General features: G+C 41.3%; 2 protein-coding genes across 5 annotated transcripts in view; one reads left to right on the forward strand and one right to left on the reverse strand.

Annotated features, from left to right (window-relative positions):
• The window catches only part of arhgef25a (Rho guanine nucleotide exchange factor (GEF) 25a), a 301768-nt gene extending 294819 nt beyond the window's left edge, over nt 1–6949 (forward strand). For 3 of the 4 annotated variants that reach the window (XM_060938474.1, XM_060938478.1, XM_060938477.1), the window contains one exon: nt 6230–6949. In XM_060938474.1, coding sequence (XP_060794457.1) covers nt 6230–6349 — 120 coding nt within the window. In that variant the 3' untranslated portion in view covers nt 6350–6949. The remainder of the gene's footprint in view (nt 1–6229) is intronic. The other variant, XM_060938475.1, reaches the window with a different exon arrangement.
• Nucleotides 6950–21972: 15023 nt separating this feature from the next.
• Nucleotides 21973–24418, reverse strand: sp5l (Sp5 transcription factor-like). The gene is made up of 2 exons (XM_060936997.1): nt 24365–24418; nt 21973–23031 (listed from the first exon to the last, which is right to left on the reverse strand). Exons 1-2 carry the CDS (start codon nt 24416–24418, stop codon nt 21973–21975), a joined length of 1113 nt encoding a protein of 370 aa, XP_060792980.1.
• Between the last annotated feature and the right edge of the window lie 231 nt (nt 24419–24649).

Here is a 24649-nt window from a genome sequence, read left to right on the forward strand (position 1 = left end):
CATTTTTTGCGACCCTGTTGACTATTTGCAACAAAACGTTTGATTGTTCTGTGCTCACATTTCTATAGCTTAGCTATTTCAAGAGTGCTGCATCCCTCTGATAGGCATTTTACAATTATTGTCTTTTCAGTGTCTGTTAAATCTCTTTTTTGGCCCATTTTGCCTGAGATAAAGAAGCTGCCTAATAATTATGCACACCTTAATATAGGGTATTAATGACTTTAGGTCACACCCTCCATCATTACACAAATAAATACCACCTGAGAATGCTTAAATCCAATTAGCATTCAAGTGTATCTAGCTTGCGGTTGGAAAATATGCATAGAAATAATGGTAGGGTCAGAGTACTCACTTGCCTAATAATTGTGCACACAGTGTGTATATATATATATATATATATATATATATATATATATATATATATATATATATATATATATATATATATCCAGCGGAGAAATCTGACGACTGGTCCACTCATTCTCCATTTTCTCCATATTGAGTAGGCCGCTATTACTGCTCGGCTCACACTCCAGGAGGACTGGTGCAACTGAACTTACTTTCCTTTTCTTGTAGTTTTCTTTTCCTTTAATTGTTGGTACTGCACCCTCTTTCAGTATGGGCTTACAGCCAATGCTCCTCAACAGATCAGAGTTTCGTACGAGTCATCAGTAAAATGTACCCGTGAATTTCTCACAAAACACGTCCAAATCTTTGCAGTTTGAGCATTCTTGGGCCATGAATGCAACATAAATCCACCTTCTGTCGTGTTGCTGCACCCGCCAGCAACACATCTACATGGCATGGTGATAAATTAGCTCAAAATGGAAGGTCAAAGTTGTAGTTAGCTCTGTGTTTTAGTATAGCGGAAATGGAGATGAGACCAATAGCCTTCCTGCTGTGGCGTCACAGATGTCAAGGTCATTCACTCAGCCCGCTACCTATATAAATCATTTTAATCGTAAAAATCACTATATTAAATTTATTGTTAATGCTTAAAACGGGGGCGGCATGGTGGTGTAGTGGTTAGCGCTGTCACCTCACAGCAAGATGGTCCGGGTTCAAGGCCTGTGGCCGGCGAGGACCTTTCTGTGTGGAGTTTGCATGTTCTCCCTGTGTCCGCGTGGGTTTCCTCCGGGTGCTCCGGTTTCCCCCACAGTCCAAAGACATGCAGGTTAGGTTAACTGGTGACTCTAAATTGACTGTAGGTGTGAATGTGAGTGTGAATGGTTGTCTGTGTCTATGTGTCAGCCCTGTGATGACCTGGTGACTTGTCCAGGGTATACCCCGCCTTTCGCCCGTAGTCAGCTGGGATAGGCTCCAGCTTGCTTGTGACCCTGTAGAACAGGATAAAGCGGTTAGAGAGAATGAGATGAGATGCTTAAAACGATTCCTGTGCCATTCTTGAGGTCTCAAGGCATTTATAAACAAAAAGTGAGGCCATGGTTCGACATATCTCCTTTAACCTTTTCTACTTTAAGGCCCACCTATTCATACTTGTAAAGAGTTGGGACCCATTAAAAAAGATCCCCAATTATTTTGGCTCATCTATTCTATTAGAATCTAATAATCTATTCTAAAGTGTATTAATGGGATGCGATATCACTCCTTGTTCCAGATCTGAGCCCAGGAATTAAATAAAAACAATAAAAACAAACTGTTTGTAATTGTAGGTCTTGTATTTAAAACTGTATGGATGTCCCAAAAGCCAAACCATGCACACAGGGCATCCTCAGTCAAAAGAGATTAAGGATCCAAAAGTGGAGTCTGGTCCATTAACACAAGAACTTATTGCCATGTTTGTGTTCAGCAAACAAGCAAGTTATTAAAACCAAGAAGTACACTCAAAAGAAGTGGACATAGAAACCATTCAATGGGATTAGATCCTTACACACTAACAAAGACGGATTTTTCGTACGAGTTGGAAATTTATCCATCCGTTGAGTTCCCCGACATCTCAAACTACCTGCTGCTGCAGACATCGTTCTAATCAGACACACAGATGAAAACCTGGAACAGCATGGAGGAGAACAACTTATTATTTTATATGTGGTAGAATCATAAAGCAGAGTATTTACACAGCATTATACACATGGCTAGAAACAAACGGGACAGTGATAATGATAATACTTTGCAAGTTTCTGTTAAAACAGCTTCCATATCTGTGTGTGCTGATTGCGCTCAAATCAGTATCAGGTGTTTCCCATAATGACTGGGTCCATGAGTGCGCACGGCTGCTTGAGCTGCGCCAGGCTCAAGCACGTAAAGGCGCGACAGTCAAGTGTTCACCTACTATGTGACCACCAGTGTTGTAGTCGAGTCACTAAACCTCGAGTCCAAGTCCAGTCTCAAGTCTCCAGTGTTCAAGTCCGAGTCAAGTCCAAGTCATCAAAGAATATTTCGAGTTGATTTCGAGTCGAGTCTGAGAACAAGACTCCATCGGCACCATTTGACAGTGGCTGTTGCTGCCTTTATGTGAAAGCGTCTCTGTTACTGTGTTGGACTAACGTTCCTGCTCGACTGCCCCATTTTAGTTAACAGGCTACAGATAAAAAGCTTGTTCATCTCTCAGCGAGCCCCGCCCACTATCAACAGAGCAGATAACATGAGAGAGCGTTAACACTAGCTGGTTCATTGCTCAGCAAGCAAGCCCCGTCCACTATCAACAGGACAATGAACATAGCGTGTCACTTCCTTCTCTGGGTGGAGTCTTATCAAATGACGATTGAAGTTCGAGGTTGTCCCCGTCGTCTCCTCGATAGTTCTTCTACATATGGAACACATTGCAGTGCATTTTTTCCCACTGCACGAGAAGTCTGTATAAGCAAAGTGGACAATCCTAGGGGCGTCTCTCCAGGCATTTTAGCGCCATGAACGTTAGTTTGTTCCTGAACAGGACATATGAACAGGTGAATGTGCATTCTCTTTCACGAAATTAACATGAAAATTAATGTAGATATAAATATAAATATCTTACGCCAAAGTATTATGGCATGTTGCAAAAAATAAAGAAAAACTCCGAGTCCTCATGTCCAATTTACGAGTCCGAATGCAGTTAACGCATGAGTCCATGTCCAAGTCCGAGTCATCAGTGGTCAAGTCCAAGTCAAGTCACGAGTCCTTAAAATTAGAGCACGAGTCGGACTCGAGTACTACAAGCCTGGTGACCACAAATTTTAGCTCACATGTATATCGCCACCAAAAAGCCTTATTCTCATCGATAACCCATTGCAAAGCATCGCGAGCTGTAGTGTGACCGTAGTTTAATGAAATGGATGTGACGTCGGATGCAACCCAACAATGGTACCCTACTACGAGTAAAAAATTAACTTCTCATCTCATTATCTGTAGCCGCTTTATCCTGTTCTACAGGGTCGCAGGCAAGCTGGAGCCTATCCCAGCTGACTACGGGCGAAAGGCGGGGTACACCCTGGACAAGTCGCCAGGTCATCACAGGGCTGACACATAGACACAGACAACCATTCACACTCGCATTCACACCTACGGTCAATTTAGAGTCACCAGTTAACCTAACCTGCATGTCTTTGGACTGTGGGGGAAACCGGAGCACCCGGAGGAAACCCACGCGGACACGGGGAGAACATGCAAACTCCGCACAGAAAGGCCCTCGCCGGCCACGGGGCTCGAATCCGGACCTTCTTGCTGTGAGGCGACAGCGCTAACCACTACACCACCGTGCCGCCCGAAAAATTAACTTCAACATGAAAAACAATTTGCGGCCCACTAGATAGCTCTTTGCGGCCCACTAATGGGTCATGGCCCAGCAGGTGAGAAACACTGCCATAGGCTACATACTCGTACTGACACACTGTGCTAATCCAAGACACTATCGTTTCCCATAGGCTACATGCTCGCACTAACACACTGTGCTAATCCAAGACACTATCATTTCACATAGGCTACATGCTCGCACTAACACACTGTGCTAATCCAAGACACTATCGTTTCCCATAGGCTACATGCTCGCGCTAACACACTGTGCTAATCCAAGACACTATCATTTCACATAGGCTACATGCTCGCACTAACACACTGTGCTAATCCAAGACACTATCATTTCACATAGGCTACATGCTCGCACTAACACATTGTGCTAATCCAAGGTAGAGGTCTGCGCGGGACAGAATTTTCAGTCCCGCGCCCGCCCGCTCCCACATTGTGCAGTCCCGCTCCCACATTGTGCAGTCCCGCTCCCGCAAAGAATCATGATTTTCAGTCCCGCTCCCGCCCGCGCCTGCCATATTTTGTCCCGCTCCCGCCCGCAAATCCTGTATGATGCAGACGTTCGCGTTATTTCTCATGAAAGTTCTTGTCATTGGCTTGGGGAATTAAACATGCTGAGCTTAGCTGAGCTCTCCACTGACCGATCCTTCATTTATTGTAAGTTTATTGTTTAGACTCTGACATTCTGCTGACACATTCCAAGTTGAGCGCTGCATGCGCTCATGATTGACAGCTCTCGCTTTGATTGACAGCTCTCGCTTTGCGCACTCGCACTCCCACTTCCGAGTCTGTGGCGTTATGATTCCAACCGCGATTTCATTCTCCTCTCATATGAAGTGCTGCGCAACCACAACCAGCTCCTCAGATTATACGCTGTCTATTTCTAGCTTTAAATTGAACAACCTGTGCAATACACAGTCCTTTTTAATACTAGTTAATACTTTTTAATACTTTTTTTTAATACTTTTTAATACTTAGGACTAATACTCGACTTTTTAACAGTAAATGTACCTCTTTTTAAAGCAGCACTTACTTCTGAAGCACTGTGAGCTTCACTAGAGGAGCTCTGCTCTTCTGCCATGATCGGAGATCTCAAACACGGAAGAGCGGAAAGGAATCGGAAACATACGCGAGATTAGACCACATCCGCAAATTTAGGCATCTTAAAATGTTTTTATTAATGCCAAATAAAATATCCAGCACAAATTATATACGATAGACATAAATTAATAATTTATAAATTTTATTTTAAACACGTTTTTAGTTAGCGGGACTGCAGCTTATCACCTCTCCTGCCCGCGCCCACATTGTGCACTCCCCGTCCCGCCCGCGCCCGCAATGAGCTTTCAAAATTTGTCCCGCGCCGCACTGCTTTGCGTCGGGTCCCGCGGGACTCCCGCGGGAGTGCAGAGCTCTAATCCAAGGCACTATCGTTTCCCATAGGCTACATGCTCATGCTAACACACTGTGCTAATCCAAGACACTATCGTTTCCTATAGGCTTCATGCTCGCACTAACACATTGTGCTAATCCAAGGCACTATCGTTTCCCATAGGCTACATCCTCATGCTAACATACTGTGCTAATCCAAGACACTATCGTTTCCTATAGGCTTCATGCTCGCACTAACACACTGTGCTAATCCAAGACACTATCGTTTCCCATAGGCTTCATGCTTGCGCTAACACACTGTGCTAATCCAAGACACTATCGTTTCCCATAGGCTTCATACTCGTGCTAACATACTGTTCACAGCCTCGGTGGGGAACTCCTTCCCTGACTTGCCTGAGAGTTTTGATTGTACAGTACCTCACAATCAGCGCTCCTTGCCAGAGACTTCCACTAGGGCCGAGTCTACGTCACTGAGGAGACGCAGGGAGCGATTTATGTCATTTTGACTGAAAACATATATATCACATGTCTCCACTCAACCCGGTTCCAAGCAGCTGTATGACCAAACCTGAGGACCAACACAGCCCCCATAAAAAGCACCATTCAGAGGAACCCAGGTTAACGGGTGATAACTACTAGTCAAAATTAAAAATGAAAATGGTTTGTAATGAGAGAGAAAATGTTGAAGTTCTCCAGATTGAGGCAGCAGGAGGAGTGCAGATGTGTGTAGATGTCGAAGTGCTGAGAAGCAGAACCAAGCCTTGTTTTGGATCAGTATTACAGATATCCTGTTTTCCGCATCATGAAAGTCCACATCGTGCTGTGATTCACCGAGTTATTCGCAGAGATTTATTCTCAATTAAAGTCCAAATAAAGGAACTGGAAAAAGCTCTGACAGCCAAAGCTCCAAATATAACATGCTTCAGCCTTAGCTGCAAATTACCGTGCTGTGTTTGGCACGCATCGTGCGATATTTTTAATCCCACATGCTCTTAATAAAGACCTTTTGGAAATGCCGTAGGAATGTTTCTGAAGCTGAGGTCAGGTTTGGTGTAATCGATATTTTCTCTTTCTTTTGCTCTATCTAATCCAGCAGGCAGGAGAGAGTGGTTACCGAGCACCCATGTGGGAGACGGGACCATCAGCTCCAGGCCCCTTGTCCAGTCTACAGCACTCCAATCACCTGGCCCAGCTGGACGAAGATGAACTTTGAGCTGCCCTTGAACTCTGACCCCGGCTGCTGCCTTAGGAGCCTGTTACAACCTGGACGCGTCGACGATAGCGACCAGGACAATTTAGTCTTGTCCTGTCCTTTACTCGCACTCTGACATGAATGACCAAGTGATTTTTTTTATTTCAGCTTTCTTTCTTTCTTTCTTCTTCTTTCTTTCTTTCTTTCTTTCTTTCTTTCTTTCTTTCTTTCTTTCTTTCTTTCTCCTTGCTTTTTTATTCAAAAATTAAAAAAAAAAAAAAACATTCCTGCATTGGGAGGTCACTGGAGCTGAATGAACTTTTCGTGTGTGTGTGTGTGTGTGTGTGTGTGTGTGTGTATAAAAGAGTGTGCAGGTGTGCATGTGCAGTAGAAAGTGCTTCAGTGTTGTAAACATGAGTATTTTTTTCCCTCAACAATGTGCTCTGCGGTTCAGGGGACTAATAGCTAGCATTACAGAGCCGATTTGGGGCTCGAGGCCTGTTTACAAAGGCACTATTTTTATCTCCGGTTCACAATAAAGGGCCTGCTGGGATACGTACATTCTACAAATATATATATTTGTATATACCGTAGATTAAAGATCGACTCTGTGCATGAAGACGCAGTGGCTTTAGTGCCTCTTTGCTGAATATGGACATGTCCAGTGCTGTGTTTCTGAATTCTGTTTGACTGTACAGTGCTGTTTGATCTGAGCGGAAGAAAAGCGGATCCAGCCGTCCCCGAGAGACCCTCAGCTGACATGATGTAAAGCTAGAGGTCACAATCCTCCCTGCAGCTGCAGCTACCGCTCAGCACATCAGGCCATGGACAGTTGGAGAAAGACGCGACTTTTTTTGAGCATGCGTCCGTTACGTTTTGGCAGAGAAGCATGCATGCACTCGGAAGGAAAATGCTGTTTATTATATCAGTAGACAACAGAGCGAGAAGCCTGACAGTATGACAATCTTTGTGTAATCACTGAACCCTGTTTAAACCCTTCCCATCACCACACATGTCTCCAAGCTTACTGTTTACTGAAAGGGAATCAACAACAGCAGATCAGAAATGTGATGAGAATCAGATGATCTATAGAAAAAACTCCTTTGATGGTGCATCACCAAGTGCCAAAAGGAGTTATCAACACCCTTCAACATAATCAAACAAAATCATCCCATCTGAAAAGGAAATCAGATTATCCCTGGGACCTGTAAAATGTGGATTCATTTACAAGTTATAAAACACAAAGACAGTTATAAATATGCTCACACTGCCAAAATATCTTCACCACTGAAAACCTCTTGAGGACACGTGAATTGATCGAATAGTTCTCATTATGAGATTATTTTAAAATGAGCATTATGTGGTTAAACTTGTTTCCTTTTAAATAATTTGAAATTCTGCTTTGGAAGACATAAAATAAGAAAAAAATATATAAATACATGTGAATTAAATATTAGATACATTTATTTATAGTCAAATTTTTTATTTTAACTTATGCCACTGTGTCACTTATATGCCACTTATTTCCCTTTAAATAATTTGAAATTCTCCTTTGGCAGAAATAGAATAAGAAAAAATATAAATGCATGCTAATGAAATATTAGATAAATGTATTTATATTCAGTTTTTTTCTTTCTTTTTTTTTTTACTTAGGCCACTATGGGGTTTTTACAGCATGCCCGGTGAATTATTTTTTTTTTAAAAAAATAAATTTTTAATTATTTTCCTTTTATCTATTTTTTTCGTTTTCAATTTTTTGTCATTTTCCCCAATTTTGTTCTTTTTTTATATTTCCCCAATTTTTTCAATGTTTTAATTTTTTATTTTCTTTCGATTTTTTCTTTTTTCAATTGTTTTTCTTTTTCTCCAATTTTTTCAAAATTTGCAATTCGTTCTTTTTTCGATTTTTTTTCAATTTGTTTTCATTTTTTTCAAAATTTTTTCTTTTTTCGATTTTTTCTTATTCCCAATTTTTTTCAAAATTTTAATTTTTTTCATTATTTTCTTTTTTTCCCCAATTTTTTCATAATTTTCGATTTTTTTCTTTTTTCTGAGAGACTACTCATCTCATCTCATTATCTCTAGCCGCTTTATCCTTCTACAGGGTCGCAGGCAAGCTGGAGCCTATCCCAGCTGACTACGGGCGAAAGGCGGGGTACACCCTGGACAAGTCGCCAGGTCATCACAGGGCCGACACATAGACACAGACAACCATTCACACTCACATTCACACCTACGGTCAATTTAGAGTCACCAGTTAGCCTAACCTGCATGTCTTTGGACTGTGGGGGAAACCGGAGCACCCGGAGGGAACCCACACGGACACGGGGAGAACATGCAAACTCCGCACAGAAAGGCCCTCGCCGGCCCCGGGGCTCGAACCCAGGACCTTCTTGCTGTGAGGCGACAGTGCTAACCACTACACCACCGTGCCGCCTCTGAGAGACTACACATTAGATATTTCTATCCAGCACACACACAGTTTAACCAGTAGAGGCCACCAGTAAGCTTCTGAACACACTGAGGATGGAATTTGCAAACCACCTGCTTTATTGATGTGAGCTATGCACTTTTGATTTATTTGGCTCACCTCTTTTCATTCAGAGTGACATCCAGATAAACCATGTCTGGAGAAATAATATAATAACCATGTGACAGGATGAATTTATTATTATTATTATTATTATTATTATTATTATTATTAATAATAATAATTTTTTAAACCTTTAAGACAGATATGGTCCACTTGCATATAACAGCCAAACCTGAACAATTTTCAATCCAGTATAAATAATAATAATAATAATAATAATAATAATAATAATACACTGCTTGTGACTGGCTGCACTTTCCACATGAGGCATGAAAATGTTTTCAAACAGAATAAAATAATTCTTTCTGCTTGTGAATTGAACCGTTTTCTTAAAAAGCCTCACTCTAAAAAAAAAAAAAGATTCAATTATCAATTCAGTCTCAAGGTACCCAAACAATCATCTTAACCTTTACAGATTGTCTTCTTGTTAATACTCGTGCTATATGAAGACTTGGCCATAATGCAGTGTAGCACCAAACGCCAGATATTTTAATTCCAAAGCTAATCCTGAAGTACTGTTACAAGTGAATGTCCCCCAGTCCACATCCTCTTGTTTCTTGTCTTGATAATATATTGAGAATGGCCTCTCCTCTGTTGCCTTTGCACAAATCTAGACTTTCGCATGCTTTGTTGCAGATGTTTCAGTAAGAGAAAACAGGAAAGACAGACTAGATAGACTAAATGTCTCTGTGACGGATCTCGTTGTTGTATCATATGAAATAAACTGTCTTTTGGAATACATGGATTGTAAGGTCTCAATATTTGCTCTCTCTCTCTCTCTCTCTCTCTCTCTTTCTCTCTCTCATTGTAAAAGCTATAGTAAAGAGACAAAACCTCCAAAGTATACATGAACCTAAATTACTATTGACTGCTGTAAGTAACTATGCAGGGACGACCCTGGGATGAATGAGTGAGTTCTCCTCCTATATTCATAGTAAAGTCAAAACTATTCACGACTAAATGCCTCAGTGACTGAATAATTACTCATTGATTAATAATAATGTACTAGTTTACTAATTAATTATGAACTACAGTATTATTATGAATGAATGAATGAATGAATGAATGAATGAACCCTTTATGATCACTAGTCACAAGTACCAGCAAAATTGACCATCAACCTGTCTTTACATGCACACAATTGACAGAGGGGGAGTAGACAGGACAGGAAGACAGGGATGAAAAGAAAAAATACAGAGTAACATGAGGAGAGAGGAGGAGAAAAAAGCAACCCCCTTACTATGCTCCTATGAGGAGTACAGTGTGGGAACATTAAAAAAAAACATAGTTTTTATTTAAAATTTGTTTTCCATAGACTTATATTTAGTCCAAAATATATTTTATTTAAATATATGGATGTTGGTGTTTACATAAATGAGGAAGTAATTCTAATGTTTGTAAACAAATGAACTGATAATGTTTAACCTGCGTCAGAAAATCTTTTTTTTCCACTTTCTCCCCGCTTTCTAAGTATTTTTGTAGATCACTTTTTGTTAATCATTCATTGTTGTTTGTATTAATTTCTAGTTTTGTCGTTTACCAATAAATGTCAACAGGTAATTGATGTTGTAACCACATGAAAATCCAGGTCAAAGGTCGCATGTCATTCCTCGAACCAAAATATAAAATGTCTACTGATATTGTAATATGTGCTAGATATTTACAACAAACTGCAAAAATATATATATTTTTTCCGAATGGAATAGAAAAATCTGAATATTTCAAGCATGTAATTTTTTATCTGCTTGGAATTTAATTCTGGTCTAATTCTATTTACTGCAATCGGATTCCAAATACTCTATAAACATTCCATTCTGTTATAAATCAGAAAAAATATATATAAATCACAGCACTTTTATTTTTTAAAGTACTTCATCTACTTCAACAATGTTACACAAAGATCGATCCATAACAGCTGTAAATGTCACTTAATTCCACATGGTGTCGATAATGGTGGACACCGGTGAAAGTGATCGCTATTATCGACACCTCACATGACTTCTCAAATGCGCGTTTAGATACAAAATGGCAACTGTCAAATGAAAGAGTAAGAAACAAAGTAGGTTTCAACGAGGAGATCATGAAATATCGGTGAAGTTGATCAGTAAAAACATGTCTATGATCTTTCCACCATGCTCACATGCGATGATAACATCTGGGTTTTCTGAAAAATTGCTGATCGTGCTGAAAAAAATTCCATCTCAGATAACGAGCTGTGTCATCAAACAACAAGATCAAAGGGCGAGGGCGGTCTTCTGGTTGATTAATTAACCAATAACTGTTGGAACTGAAACTCACTTTTGTAAAATTGTTTTTTATTGGTAAATCTGAAAAGGTGTCGATAATCATGGACTGTCGATAATTGTAGCCTACTTGCTTAGTGATGTTTTTCTTGCATGCTTTTAGACTGTGTGTGTACTCTATTTTCTCAAAGATCTTTATTGTTTGAAACGTAAAGGTTTATTGGGTTAATAATATTAAAACAAGAATAATTAGAATATCAAAATATATTAATAAAATATACGACTGATTTACATGTCCTTGCATTCTGGATTTGTATATCATCCAACATGGCGGCGGGTGCATACTGTACGTCACACTGTTTTTGTCACGTGGTTGCACATGAAGAACGGCCTGCACAGAGCCCTGAGTTCAACCCCTGTAAACACCTTTGGGATAAACTGGAACGTTGATTGTAAGACGGGACCCGTTATCCAACATCAGTGCCTGACCTCACGAATACGATTTTCTCTGAATGGGTGAATGGGCACAACCTCCCACAGACACACTCCAAAATCTTTAGAGAACACTGGAGGCTGTTATTCTTGGATTTCAGTCACGTGACTTTTCTTAGCGATTTCACTTCAGGTAAAACAGCTGGTGGTCTAGCAAACCAAAACGGCTGCCGTAGTGCAAACAACTAGCGATAACTTATCAGAGTACGCTCGTAATCTAGAAGCCACTGCTCGCTTTAGATATATTCAGAAGATTGCTATGTGCAATGGAATCGACCCCTACAGTCTGGGAAAGAAGGATTTGTCATACGATCTCGAAAACTACCCTTCAGTCGAGTTCCCCGACATCTCGAACTATCTGGTGTTGCAGACGTCCTTCTACACCGCAAAACAGATGAAAGCGTGGAACAGTATGGAGGCTTACAACTTTTTTTGTATGTGGCTGGGTAAAGGACCTCGCTATCAAGTCGCTGCCGAATGAATCCTGGATTGTTTTTGCCCGTGTAAGTATGGGTCATTTTTAAGCTTTTCATTCGCATCTTTACAACGAAGTGCTGCAAGTTGAAGTGTAAAGAAACAACAGTCCGCTTGATTCTCACGTGTTGGCTCTTATCTCTCAGCTAAATCATTCACAAAGATCATCAGAAACCCCTTTAAAGTGCTGATGACACGAACATGACTCTATGCAATTTCTTAAATAAACTATACAACATGGCAAACATGTTAGATTTCTGTTATAATTACGTGAAAAGAAGCTGTTGTTACGCGAATATCCAACTTTTAATTGCACAGCGCAAGAAAACTGGGTCCGTGGCTCGCGGCCATGCTGTGACGTCAGCGGGAGAACACGCTGCGATTCACTGGCTGTTCTACTCTGGTTCTACTCAATGGAAATGGTGCATGAAAACGCCGGTGAACTCTCTAGTGCTAGCTCTTCCTCTTCTGGGAGTCTAGAATTGTGTTGATCTCTTCCGAATAGAATCTATGATAGCCTACCCTCTTTACCCTTTGCCTCTCGTTGCTAGGCGGCAGTTACATGAAAGCCGCAAGCTTTCACAAGCAAATACATGACTGATATCACGCCGACTTTATGATTACATTTATGATTATCATGTAGAATCTATAGCTCTACGTACCTTTATCTTATGTCGTTTCACAACACGTTCTGACAGACTGTCTTTGGATCCGGCATAGCTACGAGTAGACCCCCTCCGGAATACTGGCAGTGTTGCCAGATTGGGAGGAATCCTGCCCAATTGGGCGGTTTCAAGTGCATTTTGAACATATTTTGGGCTGGAAAACTTCAGCAGTATCTGGCAACAGTACTGGCAACAGATACTGCTGACGTTTTCCAGCCCAAAATATGTTCAAAACCCACCAAAAAGCACTTGAAACCGCTCAACTGGGAGGGCCAATCTGGCAACACTGTGTAGGCACTGCTGATGGTAGTAACACACGTTTGTGCTGAACTGAACACCCAAGAGATTCCTTTAAGCTGGGAAGGGTGTCAAAACAATCCAAATCGAAGTGTTCAGAGCACAGGACGGATGTTGGCGAGGGCTCCCACTTGTCACGAGTGCGCCTGACTTGCTTCACCCACTTCGCATGCAGCTCGGGATCTCTGGGAAACTTGAATAAACTTACCCCATCCTTGTGGGTTTTGGAGCAAAAGCCGGCAACACAATGCGAAGGCATAATAACTATATATATATATATATATATATATATATATATATATATATATATATATATATAAAATGTATAATAATAATACTAATAATGACAAACTGAACACCTGTCGCATCAACAACAAACTGGTAAGTTAGGAGGAAGGTTCTTTCGCTGACGTCATATAGCTCCTCCTCCTCTTTCGTCTCCTGGGTGCTGCAGCCCCGTCAAATTTGCCCAAATAGCCGCGTTTTTTATCATAACTTGTAAAATAGGCGCCTTCGTGAATTAATATATGGATCATCGGGAATTACTTTTTATGTTATAAAACATCGCCAAAGATGTCAAAAACGTGTCATCAGCACTTTAAAGACCTGGATCTTAGTTAAACAAGATGGAGAAGTGATCACGGCCAGTGGCGTAGCCAGGATTTTTTACATGGGGTGGCCAAAGGGGGGCCAAGGATATACAAGGGGTGGCCATGCTGTGACTAAATAAAGGGGGGGGGGGGTCCGGGGGTCCTCCCCCGGGAAATTTTGAATTAGCGCTAGATTTGATTTCCTGTATTCTGATGTATCTGGTGCCTAACTCATGAACAAAACCCATGTGAGCCAAGAGGTCAGAAATTAATGTATTAATTTATTTATGTAACATAAAGCATCTGCAAAACAAAGAAACCATCCAACTTGTTTACTCTAGTTAAGCATCAGGATTTTAACGATCACTACGAAAATGCAAAAGTAAAAACTAAAAGATTACCTGTCCCAGGCACCTGGGAAGTAGTAAGGATATTAGTCAGGCTTGAATAAAGAGTGCTTTGCTCAGGAAAAGGAAAATACTTGTATACTTAACTCATACATACAACATACGTAAACACTTACAACATGTTGTGATATTGTTCATTGTAAGTACTGTACAAACTAAATGTGTTGAGTTACAAAATGTGTTTGTGTGTGTGCGTGTGAGTGAAAGTGTTACACTGATGTAACACATGACATACCGTAGGTGAGGTGTAGTGCATGAGTGGTGTGTGTGTGTGTGTGTGTGTGTGTGTGTGTGTGTGTGTGTGTGTGTGTGTGTGTGTGTGTGAGAGAGAGAGAGGGAGAGGGGGGGAAAGTATGTGCACTGCATGTAGATATAGATGAGCTGTAGTATACGAATTGTGTGTGTGTGTGTGTGTGTGTGTGTGTGTGTGTGTGTGTGTGTGTGTGTGTGTGTGAAGATATGTTACACGTAAATGCAAAAATGAAGTGCGTAAGTTGTGTGTGAGAGAGAGAGAGAGAGAGAGAGAGAGGGTGTATGTTCAGAGTGCATGAGTGTTGTGTGTGTTATATGTGAATATAGAAATGGGTGGTGTGTGGGTGAGTGTGTGTTCAGAGTGCATGGGTGGTGTGTGTGTGTAAGAGAGGGTGTGTGTTGAGAGTGCATGAGTGTTGTGTATGTATGAGTGTGACAATGATTAATCAATGTGTACTCCCACCAGTAACACACAACATCTCTATATTTTCATGCAACAGACAAACATTAACTTTAAAAGTTGTATTCTGCGGTTAGAGTGAGCAAAGCGATTCACAGACAGCGAACTTGCCGACGTAATTTTCTCTTTTGAGTCGTACAATTGAAAACCACCGATGTTTTGCTTTCTATCTATCTCGTATCTATCTATGTGTGCACACAGCACAAATCCCACTGTAGCCGGATAGCTATAAAGACGCATATTTATCTGTACGGTTGCATTTACATGTAAACAAAGGTTTCAGTCATTGCAAACGGATACTTTCGAAACCCCCGGGCAAAGTGGAGATTTCTGGAAACTCTGAATTGTCTGAGGACAGAATTGTAACTGTATGTCTACAAAGTGAGAAAACTTGAAGAGAGTATAAGAGATGAATAACTTGCATCCCAAATTAATCGCACGTTCACGTAGTTCGTAGGTTGTTGTGTTGTTGGACTAGAGCACGACTATCTGATACCACCTGCTGCTTGAACGTGCGAAATGTTTATGTGCTACGGTAATATGCATCCCTGCAGAAACCAAATAGGCGGAACAAAAATCCAGCGGGCGGAACTAACATTTCGTGGGACATATCGGTTTTATAAATTTTATTGTCCGGCCCTGGGGTGGCCATGCCCCCCCCCCCCCCCCCCCCCCCCGGCCACCCCTTAGATCCGCCCCTGATCACGGCGCATTGTAACTGTACGGCTGGGTAAGAATTTTGTTGCGACCTTCATGCACATGGACTTTGTGAGGAGGAAACAAAGAAACAGCTGGAGACTTTAGCGCTTCGTGACTAAAAAAAGTACCATAAATAACAACACATAGCAAGAAAAGTACTTGGAAAACACTAAGGACGTAGCTGAGAGGGAGATACAAACCTTTCACTAAGCGATCACTGCAAACTCGAGCATGCTTCGATTCGACTCGGCTCCCTTTGATTTCAGCGAGAGGTTCGAAAGCCACCTTTCTCCACGTCTTTTTGTGAAATCCTGTGTTCGTTCACCCTTTTTTATTAGTTCACGGGGAACCCTGAAGAAACCTTTTATCAGTTTCACGGTTTGATCGATTCGAACAACCTAAAACGATGCAAGCGTAAAGCATTTTTCATACAAGCAATGCACCTTCTCTGTACAAACGCTTTGCCAGCTGAGCTTTGGTAGACCACCAGCTAAAGTTTTGAATAACTAATGAGGCGGATGTGACGTCACATGAAACCCAGCAATAGTTCTATTATAGTTTGTTTGTGTATATGTGTTTAGGCAAGACTCCTTTTTGCATTTTGTCGTATACATCTAAATACATTAAATATATAGATATATTTTTTTGAACAGTGGTTTAATATTGTAACCACAATGTACTACAGGTTCACCATGTCTTAAAAATTAATATATTTATAAATTGTCCCAGGGCGGCACGGTGGTGTAGTGGTTAGCGCTGTCGCCTCACAGCAAGAAGGTCCGGGTTCGAGCCCCGTGGCCGGTGAGGGCCTTTCTGTGCGGAGTTTGCATGTTCTCCCCGTGTCCGCGTGGGTTTCCTCCGGGTGCTCCGGTTTCCCCCACAGTCCAAAGACATGCAGGTTAGGTTAACTGGTGACTCTAAATTGAGCGTAGGTGTGAATGTGAGTGTGAATGCTTGTCTGTGTCTATGTGTCAGCCCTGTGATGACCTGGCGACTTGTCCAGGGTGTACCCCGCCTTTCGCCCGTAGTCAGCTGGGATAGGCTCCAGCTTGCCTGCGACCTTGTAGAACAGGATAAAGCGGCTAGAGATAATGAGATGAGATGAGATGAGATGAGATAAATTGTCCCCAAAATCTGATTGAATAAACAAAGTCTCTGACCTGAAGAAATTGATTGAAACATAATGAGCAGCACCTGAGGTGCCATTTTAACGCTTCGAGCTCCAAAGTAGGCTAAAATGCCCAAATTTTTATAATGCAGTTGTTTAACTACATAACCTACAGTGCATGTTGGTCATTGTGATCCAGCCCTATCAGTCAGTGTCTCTTTAAAGACAGTATTTTAGCCCTATGGGATGGACAGATTGGGACCTCTGGTGTTCAAACAATGCAATTGCATCAGATGCATAATTAATACAATGACCATATGCATGCTGTAAATTGCACATTTTCACAATGCATATCATCAAATTCTGCATCATGTCATAATATATTGTTACCCCATTACTGAAATAATGAAGAACTACTTCACTCTAAAGCTTACAACTTAAATACATGAGCAATGAATATTAAATAAGAAGCCAAGCCAAGAAGCCTTTATTTATCACATGTACACTCAAGCGCAGACTTCATCACACACTGAAATTTAACCTCTGCATACTAATCCATCTGAAGCAGTGAACACACACAAGTGAGCAATGAGCGCACACACATACCCAGAGCAGTGGGCAGCTATGCTACCACAGCCGGGGAGCAGTTGAGGGTTCGGTGCCTTGCTCAAGGGCACTTCAGCCCAACCTCAGGCCATGGCTGCCCCATGTAAAACTTACTGCATGTCTTTGAACCAGAGCATTTTTTAAGGATTTTCCACTAGGAGACCAACTGGTCTGGGCAATACAATCACAGGCCCCAGAGTCCATCCGGCTGCGCCGCTGCGGCATATTCTGTGATGCAAATTGCCGCATTACGAATCCTCGTTTCAGCCAGCATAATATCAACATAGTTAATGCAGTGCCAAGTTACCATAACTTCATCATAAGTATGGTAAAATACTAAAATTACACGATAAGTTTGCTATTGTTTTATCAACTTTCATAATAGTATGTATTTTAAGAAACAGTGAAAAATAAGAAATAAGAAAATCTTCAATTTTATTGCTCATTGTGAAACATAGTATCAAATAACTGTATATTTAGTCTATAATTTGGAAATTGGAACAGTCATGACAACCCAACTTCAATATTTCTTAAACATTCCAATCCAAAGAAAACAGTCTTATGAATTTGGACCAGCAATTCAAGCATCTCCCATAATCCCATTTCAGTTTTACCTTTCAGCATCAATCTAACATAACTTGGTTTAAAATTTGGTCTCCCAGCGAAGCTGGTTTGGCATTGACTAGGAGACCAAATCTGGCCACTGGGAGACCATCTCCCAGTAACTATGTTAAAAAATGCTCTGCTTTGAACTGTGGAGGAAACCGGAGCACCTGCAGGAAACCCACACAGAACATGCAAACTCCACACAGAAAGGCCCCTGTTGGCTGCTGGGCTCAAACCAAGAACCTTCTTGCTGTGAGGTGACAGTACTAACCACTGCGCCATCGTGCCGCCCATAAATACAGGATCAGAATAATCTTGAATCATAGCCAATAATCTGAGATAAAATTCCAGATGTAAATTTTAACTTGCTGGAAGTCAGGTTAATAATGCTGTCGTAGCCCAAATTAGATACTTAAATATATGTGAACTGTAAATATAATAATTATGTAAGGGTTTAGTTGAATTTTTAAAATTTTCTCAGAAAAAACACATTTTGTTTCTTAAAAGAAATTAACTGCAGCCATATTTTTCCTGTCTTTGTCATAAGTTTTGTCAGCTGACCAACATGAGATCTCTCTCATTATCTGTAGCCGCTTTATCCTGTTCTACAGGGTCACAGGCAAGCTGGAGCCTATCCCAGCTGACTACGGGTGAGGTACACCCTGGACAAGTCGCCAGGTCATCACAGGGCTGACACATAGACACAGACAACCATTCACACTCACATTCACACCTACGGTCAATTTAGAGTCACCAGTTAACCTAACCTGCATGTCTTTGGACTGTGGGGGAAACCGGAGCACCCGGAGGAAACCCACGCGGACAACATGCAAACTCCACACAGAAAGGCCCTCGCCAGCCACGGGGCTCGAACCCAGACCTTCTTACTGTGAGGCGACAGCGCTAACCACTACACCACCATGCTGCCCCCAACACGGGATATCAAACCAAAATGCATGTTAAAAATGAACTGCCTGCATAATGTTTACTGAATACAGAAATATAATTTTGATGAAAAGTACAACTGAATTATAAATGTATTTGTTGTAGCTGAGGTTGAGGAGCTGACAGTGCTGGCATTTGTACAGCTGAGCTTTTGTCCAGTGTTTCTGGGCAATTAATTAATTAATTTTCTTTCTTTCTTTCTTTCTTTTAAATGTATCCGATGTAGCTGAGGTTGAGAAACTGTCAGAGCCAGGAATCATAGACCATAGAATCATCAAATTATTCTTTCTTTCTCATAAATTTAAACCAGATTTCAAGCTGAAGTGGGCGTGGCCTAAACCAGAAAGGTCTTTCTTTCTTTCTTTCTTTCTTTCTTATAAATGTATTTGATGTAGCTGAGGTTGAGGAACTGTCAGAGCCAAAAATCATAGACCACGCTGACCGTGCTGGCGTTTCTACAGCTGGGTTTCTGTCCAGTGTTTCTAATTAATGAATTAATTAGTTAGCTTTCTTTCTTTCTTTCTTTCTTTCTTTCTTTCTTTCTTTCTTTCTTTCAAATGTATTTGATGTAGCTGAGCTTGAGAAACTGTCAGAACCAGGAATCATAGACCATAGAATCATCAAATTATTCTTTCTTTCTAATAAATTTAAACCAGATTTCAAGCTGAACTGGGCGTGGCCTAAACTAGAAAGGTCTTTCTTTCTTTCTTATAAATGTATTTGATGTAGCTGAGGTTGAGGAACTGTCAGAGCCAGAAATCATAGACCACGCTGACCGCGCTGGCGTTTCTACAGCTGGGTTTCTGTCCAGTGTTTCTAATTAATTAATTAATTAGTTAGTTAGTTAGTTTTCTTTCTTTCTTTCAAATGTATTTGATGTAGCTGAGGTTGATAAACTGTCAGAGCCAGGAATCATAGACCATAGAATCATCAAATTATTCTTTCTTTCTCATAAATTTAAACCAGATTTCAAGCTGAACTGGGCGTGGCCTAAACCAGAAAGGTCTTTCTTTCTTTCTTATAAATGTATTTGATGTAGCTGAGGTTGAGGAACTGTCAGAGCCAGAAATCATAGACCACGCTGACCGCACTGGCGTTTCTACAGCTGGGTTTCTGTCCAGTGTTTCTAATTAATTAATTAATTAGTTAGTTAGTTTTCTTTCTTTCAAATGTATTTGATGTAGCTGAGGTTGATAAACTGTCAGAGCCAGGAATCATAGACCATAGAATCATCAAATTATTCTTTTTTTCTCATAATTTTAAACCAGATTTCAAGCTGAACTGGGCGTGGCCTAAACTAGAAAGGTCTTTCTTTCTTTCTTTCTTTCTTATAAATGTATTTGATGTAGCTGAGGTTGAGGAACTGTCAGAGCCAGAAATCATAGACCACGCTGACCGCGCTGGCGTTTCTACAGCTGGGTTTCTGTCCAGTGTTTCTAATTAATTAATTAATTAATTAATTAATTAATTAATTTTCTTTATTTCTTTTAAATGTATTTGATGTAGCTGAGGTTGAGGAGCTGACAGTGCTGGCGTTTCTACAGCTGGGCTTTTGTCCAGTGTTTCTGATTAATTAATTAATTAATTCATTCATTCATTCATTGGCTTTCTTTCTTTCTTAAAAATTTATCAGAAATTTACAAGAAAGAAAGAATAATTTGATTATCCTATGGTCTATGATTCCTGGCTCTGACAGCTCCTCAACTTCAGCTACATCAAATACATTTATAAGAAAGAAAGAAAGAAAGAAAGAAAGAAAGAAAGAAAGAAAGACCTTTCTGGTTTAGGCCACACCCAGTTCAGGTTTAAATATGGATACAGATATTAGAAGCACTAAACAGATCCAGATGTTGCCACTGCATAGCTCTTTAGCATTACTTTCAAGAGCAAAAGTCTACACACGGGGCAAGTAGGAAAGTATTTATGCAGGCATCTGCTTCATTTGTTCTCAAGCAGGGTCATTTTCTGGGCACTGTAGAGCAGTAAAAAGCTATTAGGAGCGTGCCTGTGATATACATGACTACTGAGAGAAGGTGGTAAGTCATTCACTTGAAGAAAAGTGACAAATCAAAGCAACTGGTGTCGCTGGCAGCAGGACCCGAGTAGCAGGGGGTCTATTCGCTGTGAGCTCCAGCTGAGTGCCGTCCTCACTCACTGTCGACTCTATCATCACCACTGAGAGGAAAAGCCATTATTAAAAGACTGCATGACTATGAACTTGATGGCATAAGGTCAGAGCAGGGTCTGTATCAATGGGCTTAACAATTTACGCCGAGGTGTAAAATGTCTGAGAGCTTTTCAGTCATTTTGACCCTTTAAAGTGTTTCATACCACCCGGGAACAACTGCCACCCAAAATTAACATCCCAGATACTGTTACATTAACATTTCAATTGCTGTATGGGCTGTGACCAGCACTCATGTGATGTTAGATTTAATATTAGCCAGCCATTTGCTCGTATTTACATGTTAATTAAGACGTGAGTCATGTGGAATTAATAAGACAATCTCAGGTATTGAGTCTTTTTTGTCCATTTTTTTGTTTATTCATTTTTTTCACATGCTTAGTCTTTATAGAACTGTATGCCATATAAACATTATATACATTACAACACTCTCTGAGGCCAGAATGAAACCAGGCTTTATGCAAACATCCAGGACGTTTAAAGTAAAGAAATGTTTTGAGTGCAAATTGCTGCTTTAAATTCATTTTGGAATGATAGTTGGATAATTACAGACAATCAGACAGATTAAAAATAATTATCTTAATTACGTTTTACAAAAGAATAACATGTGACAAAGGTATTAAGGCAATATTTTCTGTAAAAATAAAGGACCAAATTAATTAAATAAATATATATATTTTTTAATATTGCGCTTGTACAATGTATTGGTCGTGAATTATTAGACTGACGAATTAACTTTGTGCAAAGAGAGAACAGCATTAGTGAGATGGATAGCATGCCTAAAACCACGTAGAAAATTAAAAATGTTTAAAAAAAAAATTCCTGTTTGGAGTGTTCGTCCATCAACTCTTTACTAGCAGCATGGTCTTCGTTAAAGACCTTAATATATCTCTCAGTAGCTTCAGAAACTCGGTGAACTTTTAAATATGGCTTTGTCTCTTATGAGGATTATTGAAGTGATGCTCGTGACCATTTCTCCGAGAGTCGTGAGATTATCTGTGCACGACAGTTCACGGTTCACTTCACTCCCTCTTAATGTTGCTCAGATGTGGGTCAGCATGAGAGGGTTGGCTGGACCGACCCTTCCTGCTCTGGTGGGTCTTGACATGCTTGGAGAGGTGATCGCTACGCATGAACCTCTTGCCACATTGTGTGCAGCCGAATCGCTTCTCGCCAGTGTGTGTGCGCAGGTGCCTCTGAAGCTCGTCAGAACGTGTGAAGCTCTTACCGCAGAAGAGCCAGTTGCAAATGAAAGGCCTCTCACCTGCATGCCAGCGCAAGTGCGCTTTTAGGTGGGATGTCTTCTTGTACACCTTGCCGCACTCCGGAATGTGACAGATGTGCAGTCTTTTTTTGCCAAACTCCAGGCTGCCGGTGGTGTTCCCCATGGTTTGGCAGTTCGGGCACTTACAGCGGCGGCAGCGGCGTGTGGAGCTCAGCAGGCTCTTGGAGGTGCCTTGCAGCAGAGCAGCAATCTGAGGCTGGTGGCCTAAAACCAGCTGCCTTCCCAGGGAGAACGGGTGACTAGAGGTGCTGGTGTTGCTCTGAGGAAGACTCCACCACTGCTGGCTGTCTTCGATGTGCCCTCCAGGCAGGTGTGGTCTGGCTGAATTGTTTTGCAGGAAGCTGGGAAAGTTCTGACCAACAGCATTGTGCTGTGCATAGTACTGAGCGTTTCCTTGCGCCTGTGACGACAGCATTTTGACCGGCGAGACCTCAAATGAGTATGAAGCAGCAGGAGGATCGGCTGGAGGGGTAAGAGGCAGCTCGTGGTGATGATGGTGGTGGTGATGGTGATGGTGGTGGTGCGAATGTGAGCCCAGGTTACTCTGGACATGGCCGGGGAACTGCATCTTGGGCACGGTGAAGGCCATATGATGGGCACTCAGGCTGGAATTGGGGGCCACATCATTGCTCCACAGCTGAAACATGCTGGACGTGGTCCCTACTGTGCCCTCATAAGGGAACTGAGCCCCTTCGGTGCCCACGCTGCTGCTCACCTGCCAAGCCTGGCTGCACGTGGTAGCCAGGAAAGACAGTGGATTGGGGCCAGTCTCTGGAGAGGAGCTCGGGGTACGATCCTGAGCGGCACAAGAACACACAAGTTGTTAAGCATCATACGAACCCAAATGAAAATGATTTCAAATGCTGACAATTTTATTGAAAAAACCGAATTGAATTTAAATGCTGATGTTGTTCTTTAGCATTTCAAAAGTGATAATACTGGTTCTTTTAAAAGGCTGGAAAATTAGAACTCGAGGCTATTACGGAGTTCAGGTTATCAGGTAAGATGAGATAAGACTTTGTCATTGTAGTTTGGTAGCACTCAGAGAAAACAGCAGCAATAAAAAAAAGAATATAAATAAAATAAATAAAATACAAAGCAAAGTAAATGAGGGAATTGTAGTATAGGCAGATATCGCACAATTGTCATTGGTGTATTTACATTCCTATGTATAAAGTGATACGTACTGTATACTACATTATACTAACCAACGTTATCTCCAACCATTGTTTACAAAATGGGATCCGGGGACCAGACCCCAGATCAGAGCTCCATGATGATGGTTTACATCTCTAGCGCCTCCCAAAATGTGTTGATTTTTCAATCGTTTGGTGGTGGTGAAGATTAATATCAACTAGTATCAAGATTGTTATGGTTTTACACTTAATTGCCCAGTCGGGTAACTTTAACTACAATTGTAATAAAACCAGCAAGTGCTGTATATAATACAATACATATTGTTTGAAATGTACATCTGCATGAACGGAACGTTCTGGAATAAAAAGCTGCTGGTGGTGGTGAGCCTGATGAGATCAACCTTCTCTGTTGTTCTTAAAATGAAATGGGGTCCTTGGAAATTCTTCTGCCGTGATTGAGGTTCCTGGACGAATGCATTCTCAGAGTTATTGCGAAAGTGAGTGAGAATAAACAAATGTCCTGAAAACAAGTTTCTACATTTCTATTCGTTTTCTAATCAGCTTAATTCGACCTAACCGTGTTTGGAAGACGAGGCTAAAATATCTCTCTTGAATCTGAAAATGAAAACACAGTGCGCTTTTCTTTAGGGGCTGATTGTGTAAAGTTTAGTCAAATTGAAGGAATTTTTACTCTACGCCAGATAACATTTGGTCTCTTTCTAAAAAGAGTTAAAGTCACTGTGTTGATAGAGCTGCTGTTGTACAGTCAGTTCTCCTCAGTGCAGTGGGGATGTTTTACTCTGTGTGGTGGGATTTGACGCTACTCAGTTCTGCAAATTAACTCCTCAATTCAGAGCCACAGCCAGTTACTCCAGTTCCTCCAACTCCAAATTTTACTCTCCAAACTCAAAAAACAGGAACTTTTTTTTTTTGAGGAAAATACTTTTAACTCTGGGGGGAAAATCTGGCGAGTGATTTTTCCTGAGCACCAACCTGGAAGAAGTTGTGGAGTAAAGTGTCGGTTCTGGAGAGCGCCAGCGCAGCCATGGGCTTCAGTTCCCTCTCAGCAGCTCAGCAGCTGGAGATGAGCGCGAGACCAATCAGAGAGAGAGAGAGAGAGAGCGCGAGCGGCTGAGTTCAGTCAGTCATCCGCTTCCGAAAACCGCGCGCGCGTGAACACCGTTACAGAGGAAAGGGGGAAAAGCAATAAATCCTCGAGGTGAGGTGAGGCGAGGTGAGGTGAGGTGAGATGAGGTGAGGTGAGGTGAGGTGAGATGA

The sequence above is a fragment of the Neoarius graeffei genome, chromosome 13 (assembly GCF_027579695.1).
Source record: "Neoarius graeffei isolate fNeoGra1 chromosome 13, fNeoGra1.pri, whole genome shotgun sequence".
Lineage (NCBI taxonomy): Eukaryota > Metazoa > Chordata > Actinopteri > Siluriformes > Ariidae > Neoarius > Neoarius graeffei.

Coding starts and splice junctions, on each gene's coding strand:
- sp5l (XM_060936997.1), bottom strand. CDS start 24,418: ATGGCTGCGCTGGCGCTCTCCAGAACCGACACTTTACTCCACAACTTC. Junction 23,032..24,364: donor TACTCCACAACTTCTTCCAG/GTTGGTGCTCAG, acceptor TGTGCCGCTCAG/GATCGTACCCCGAGCTCCTC.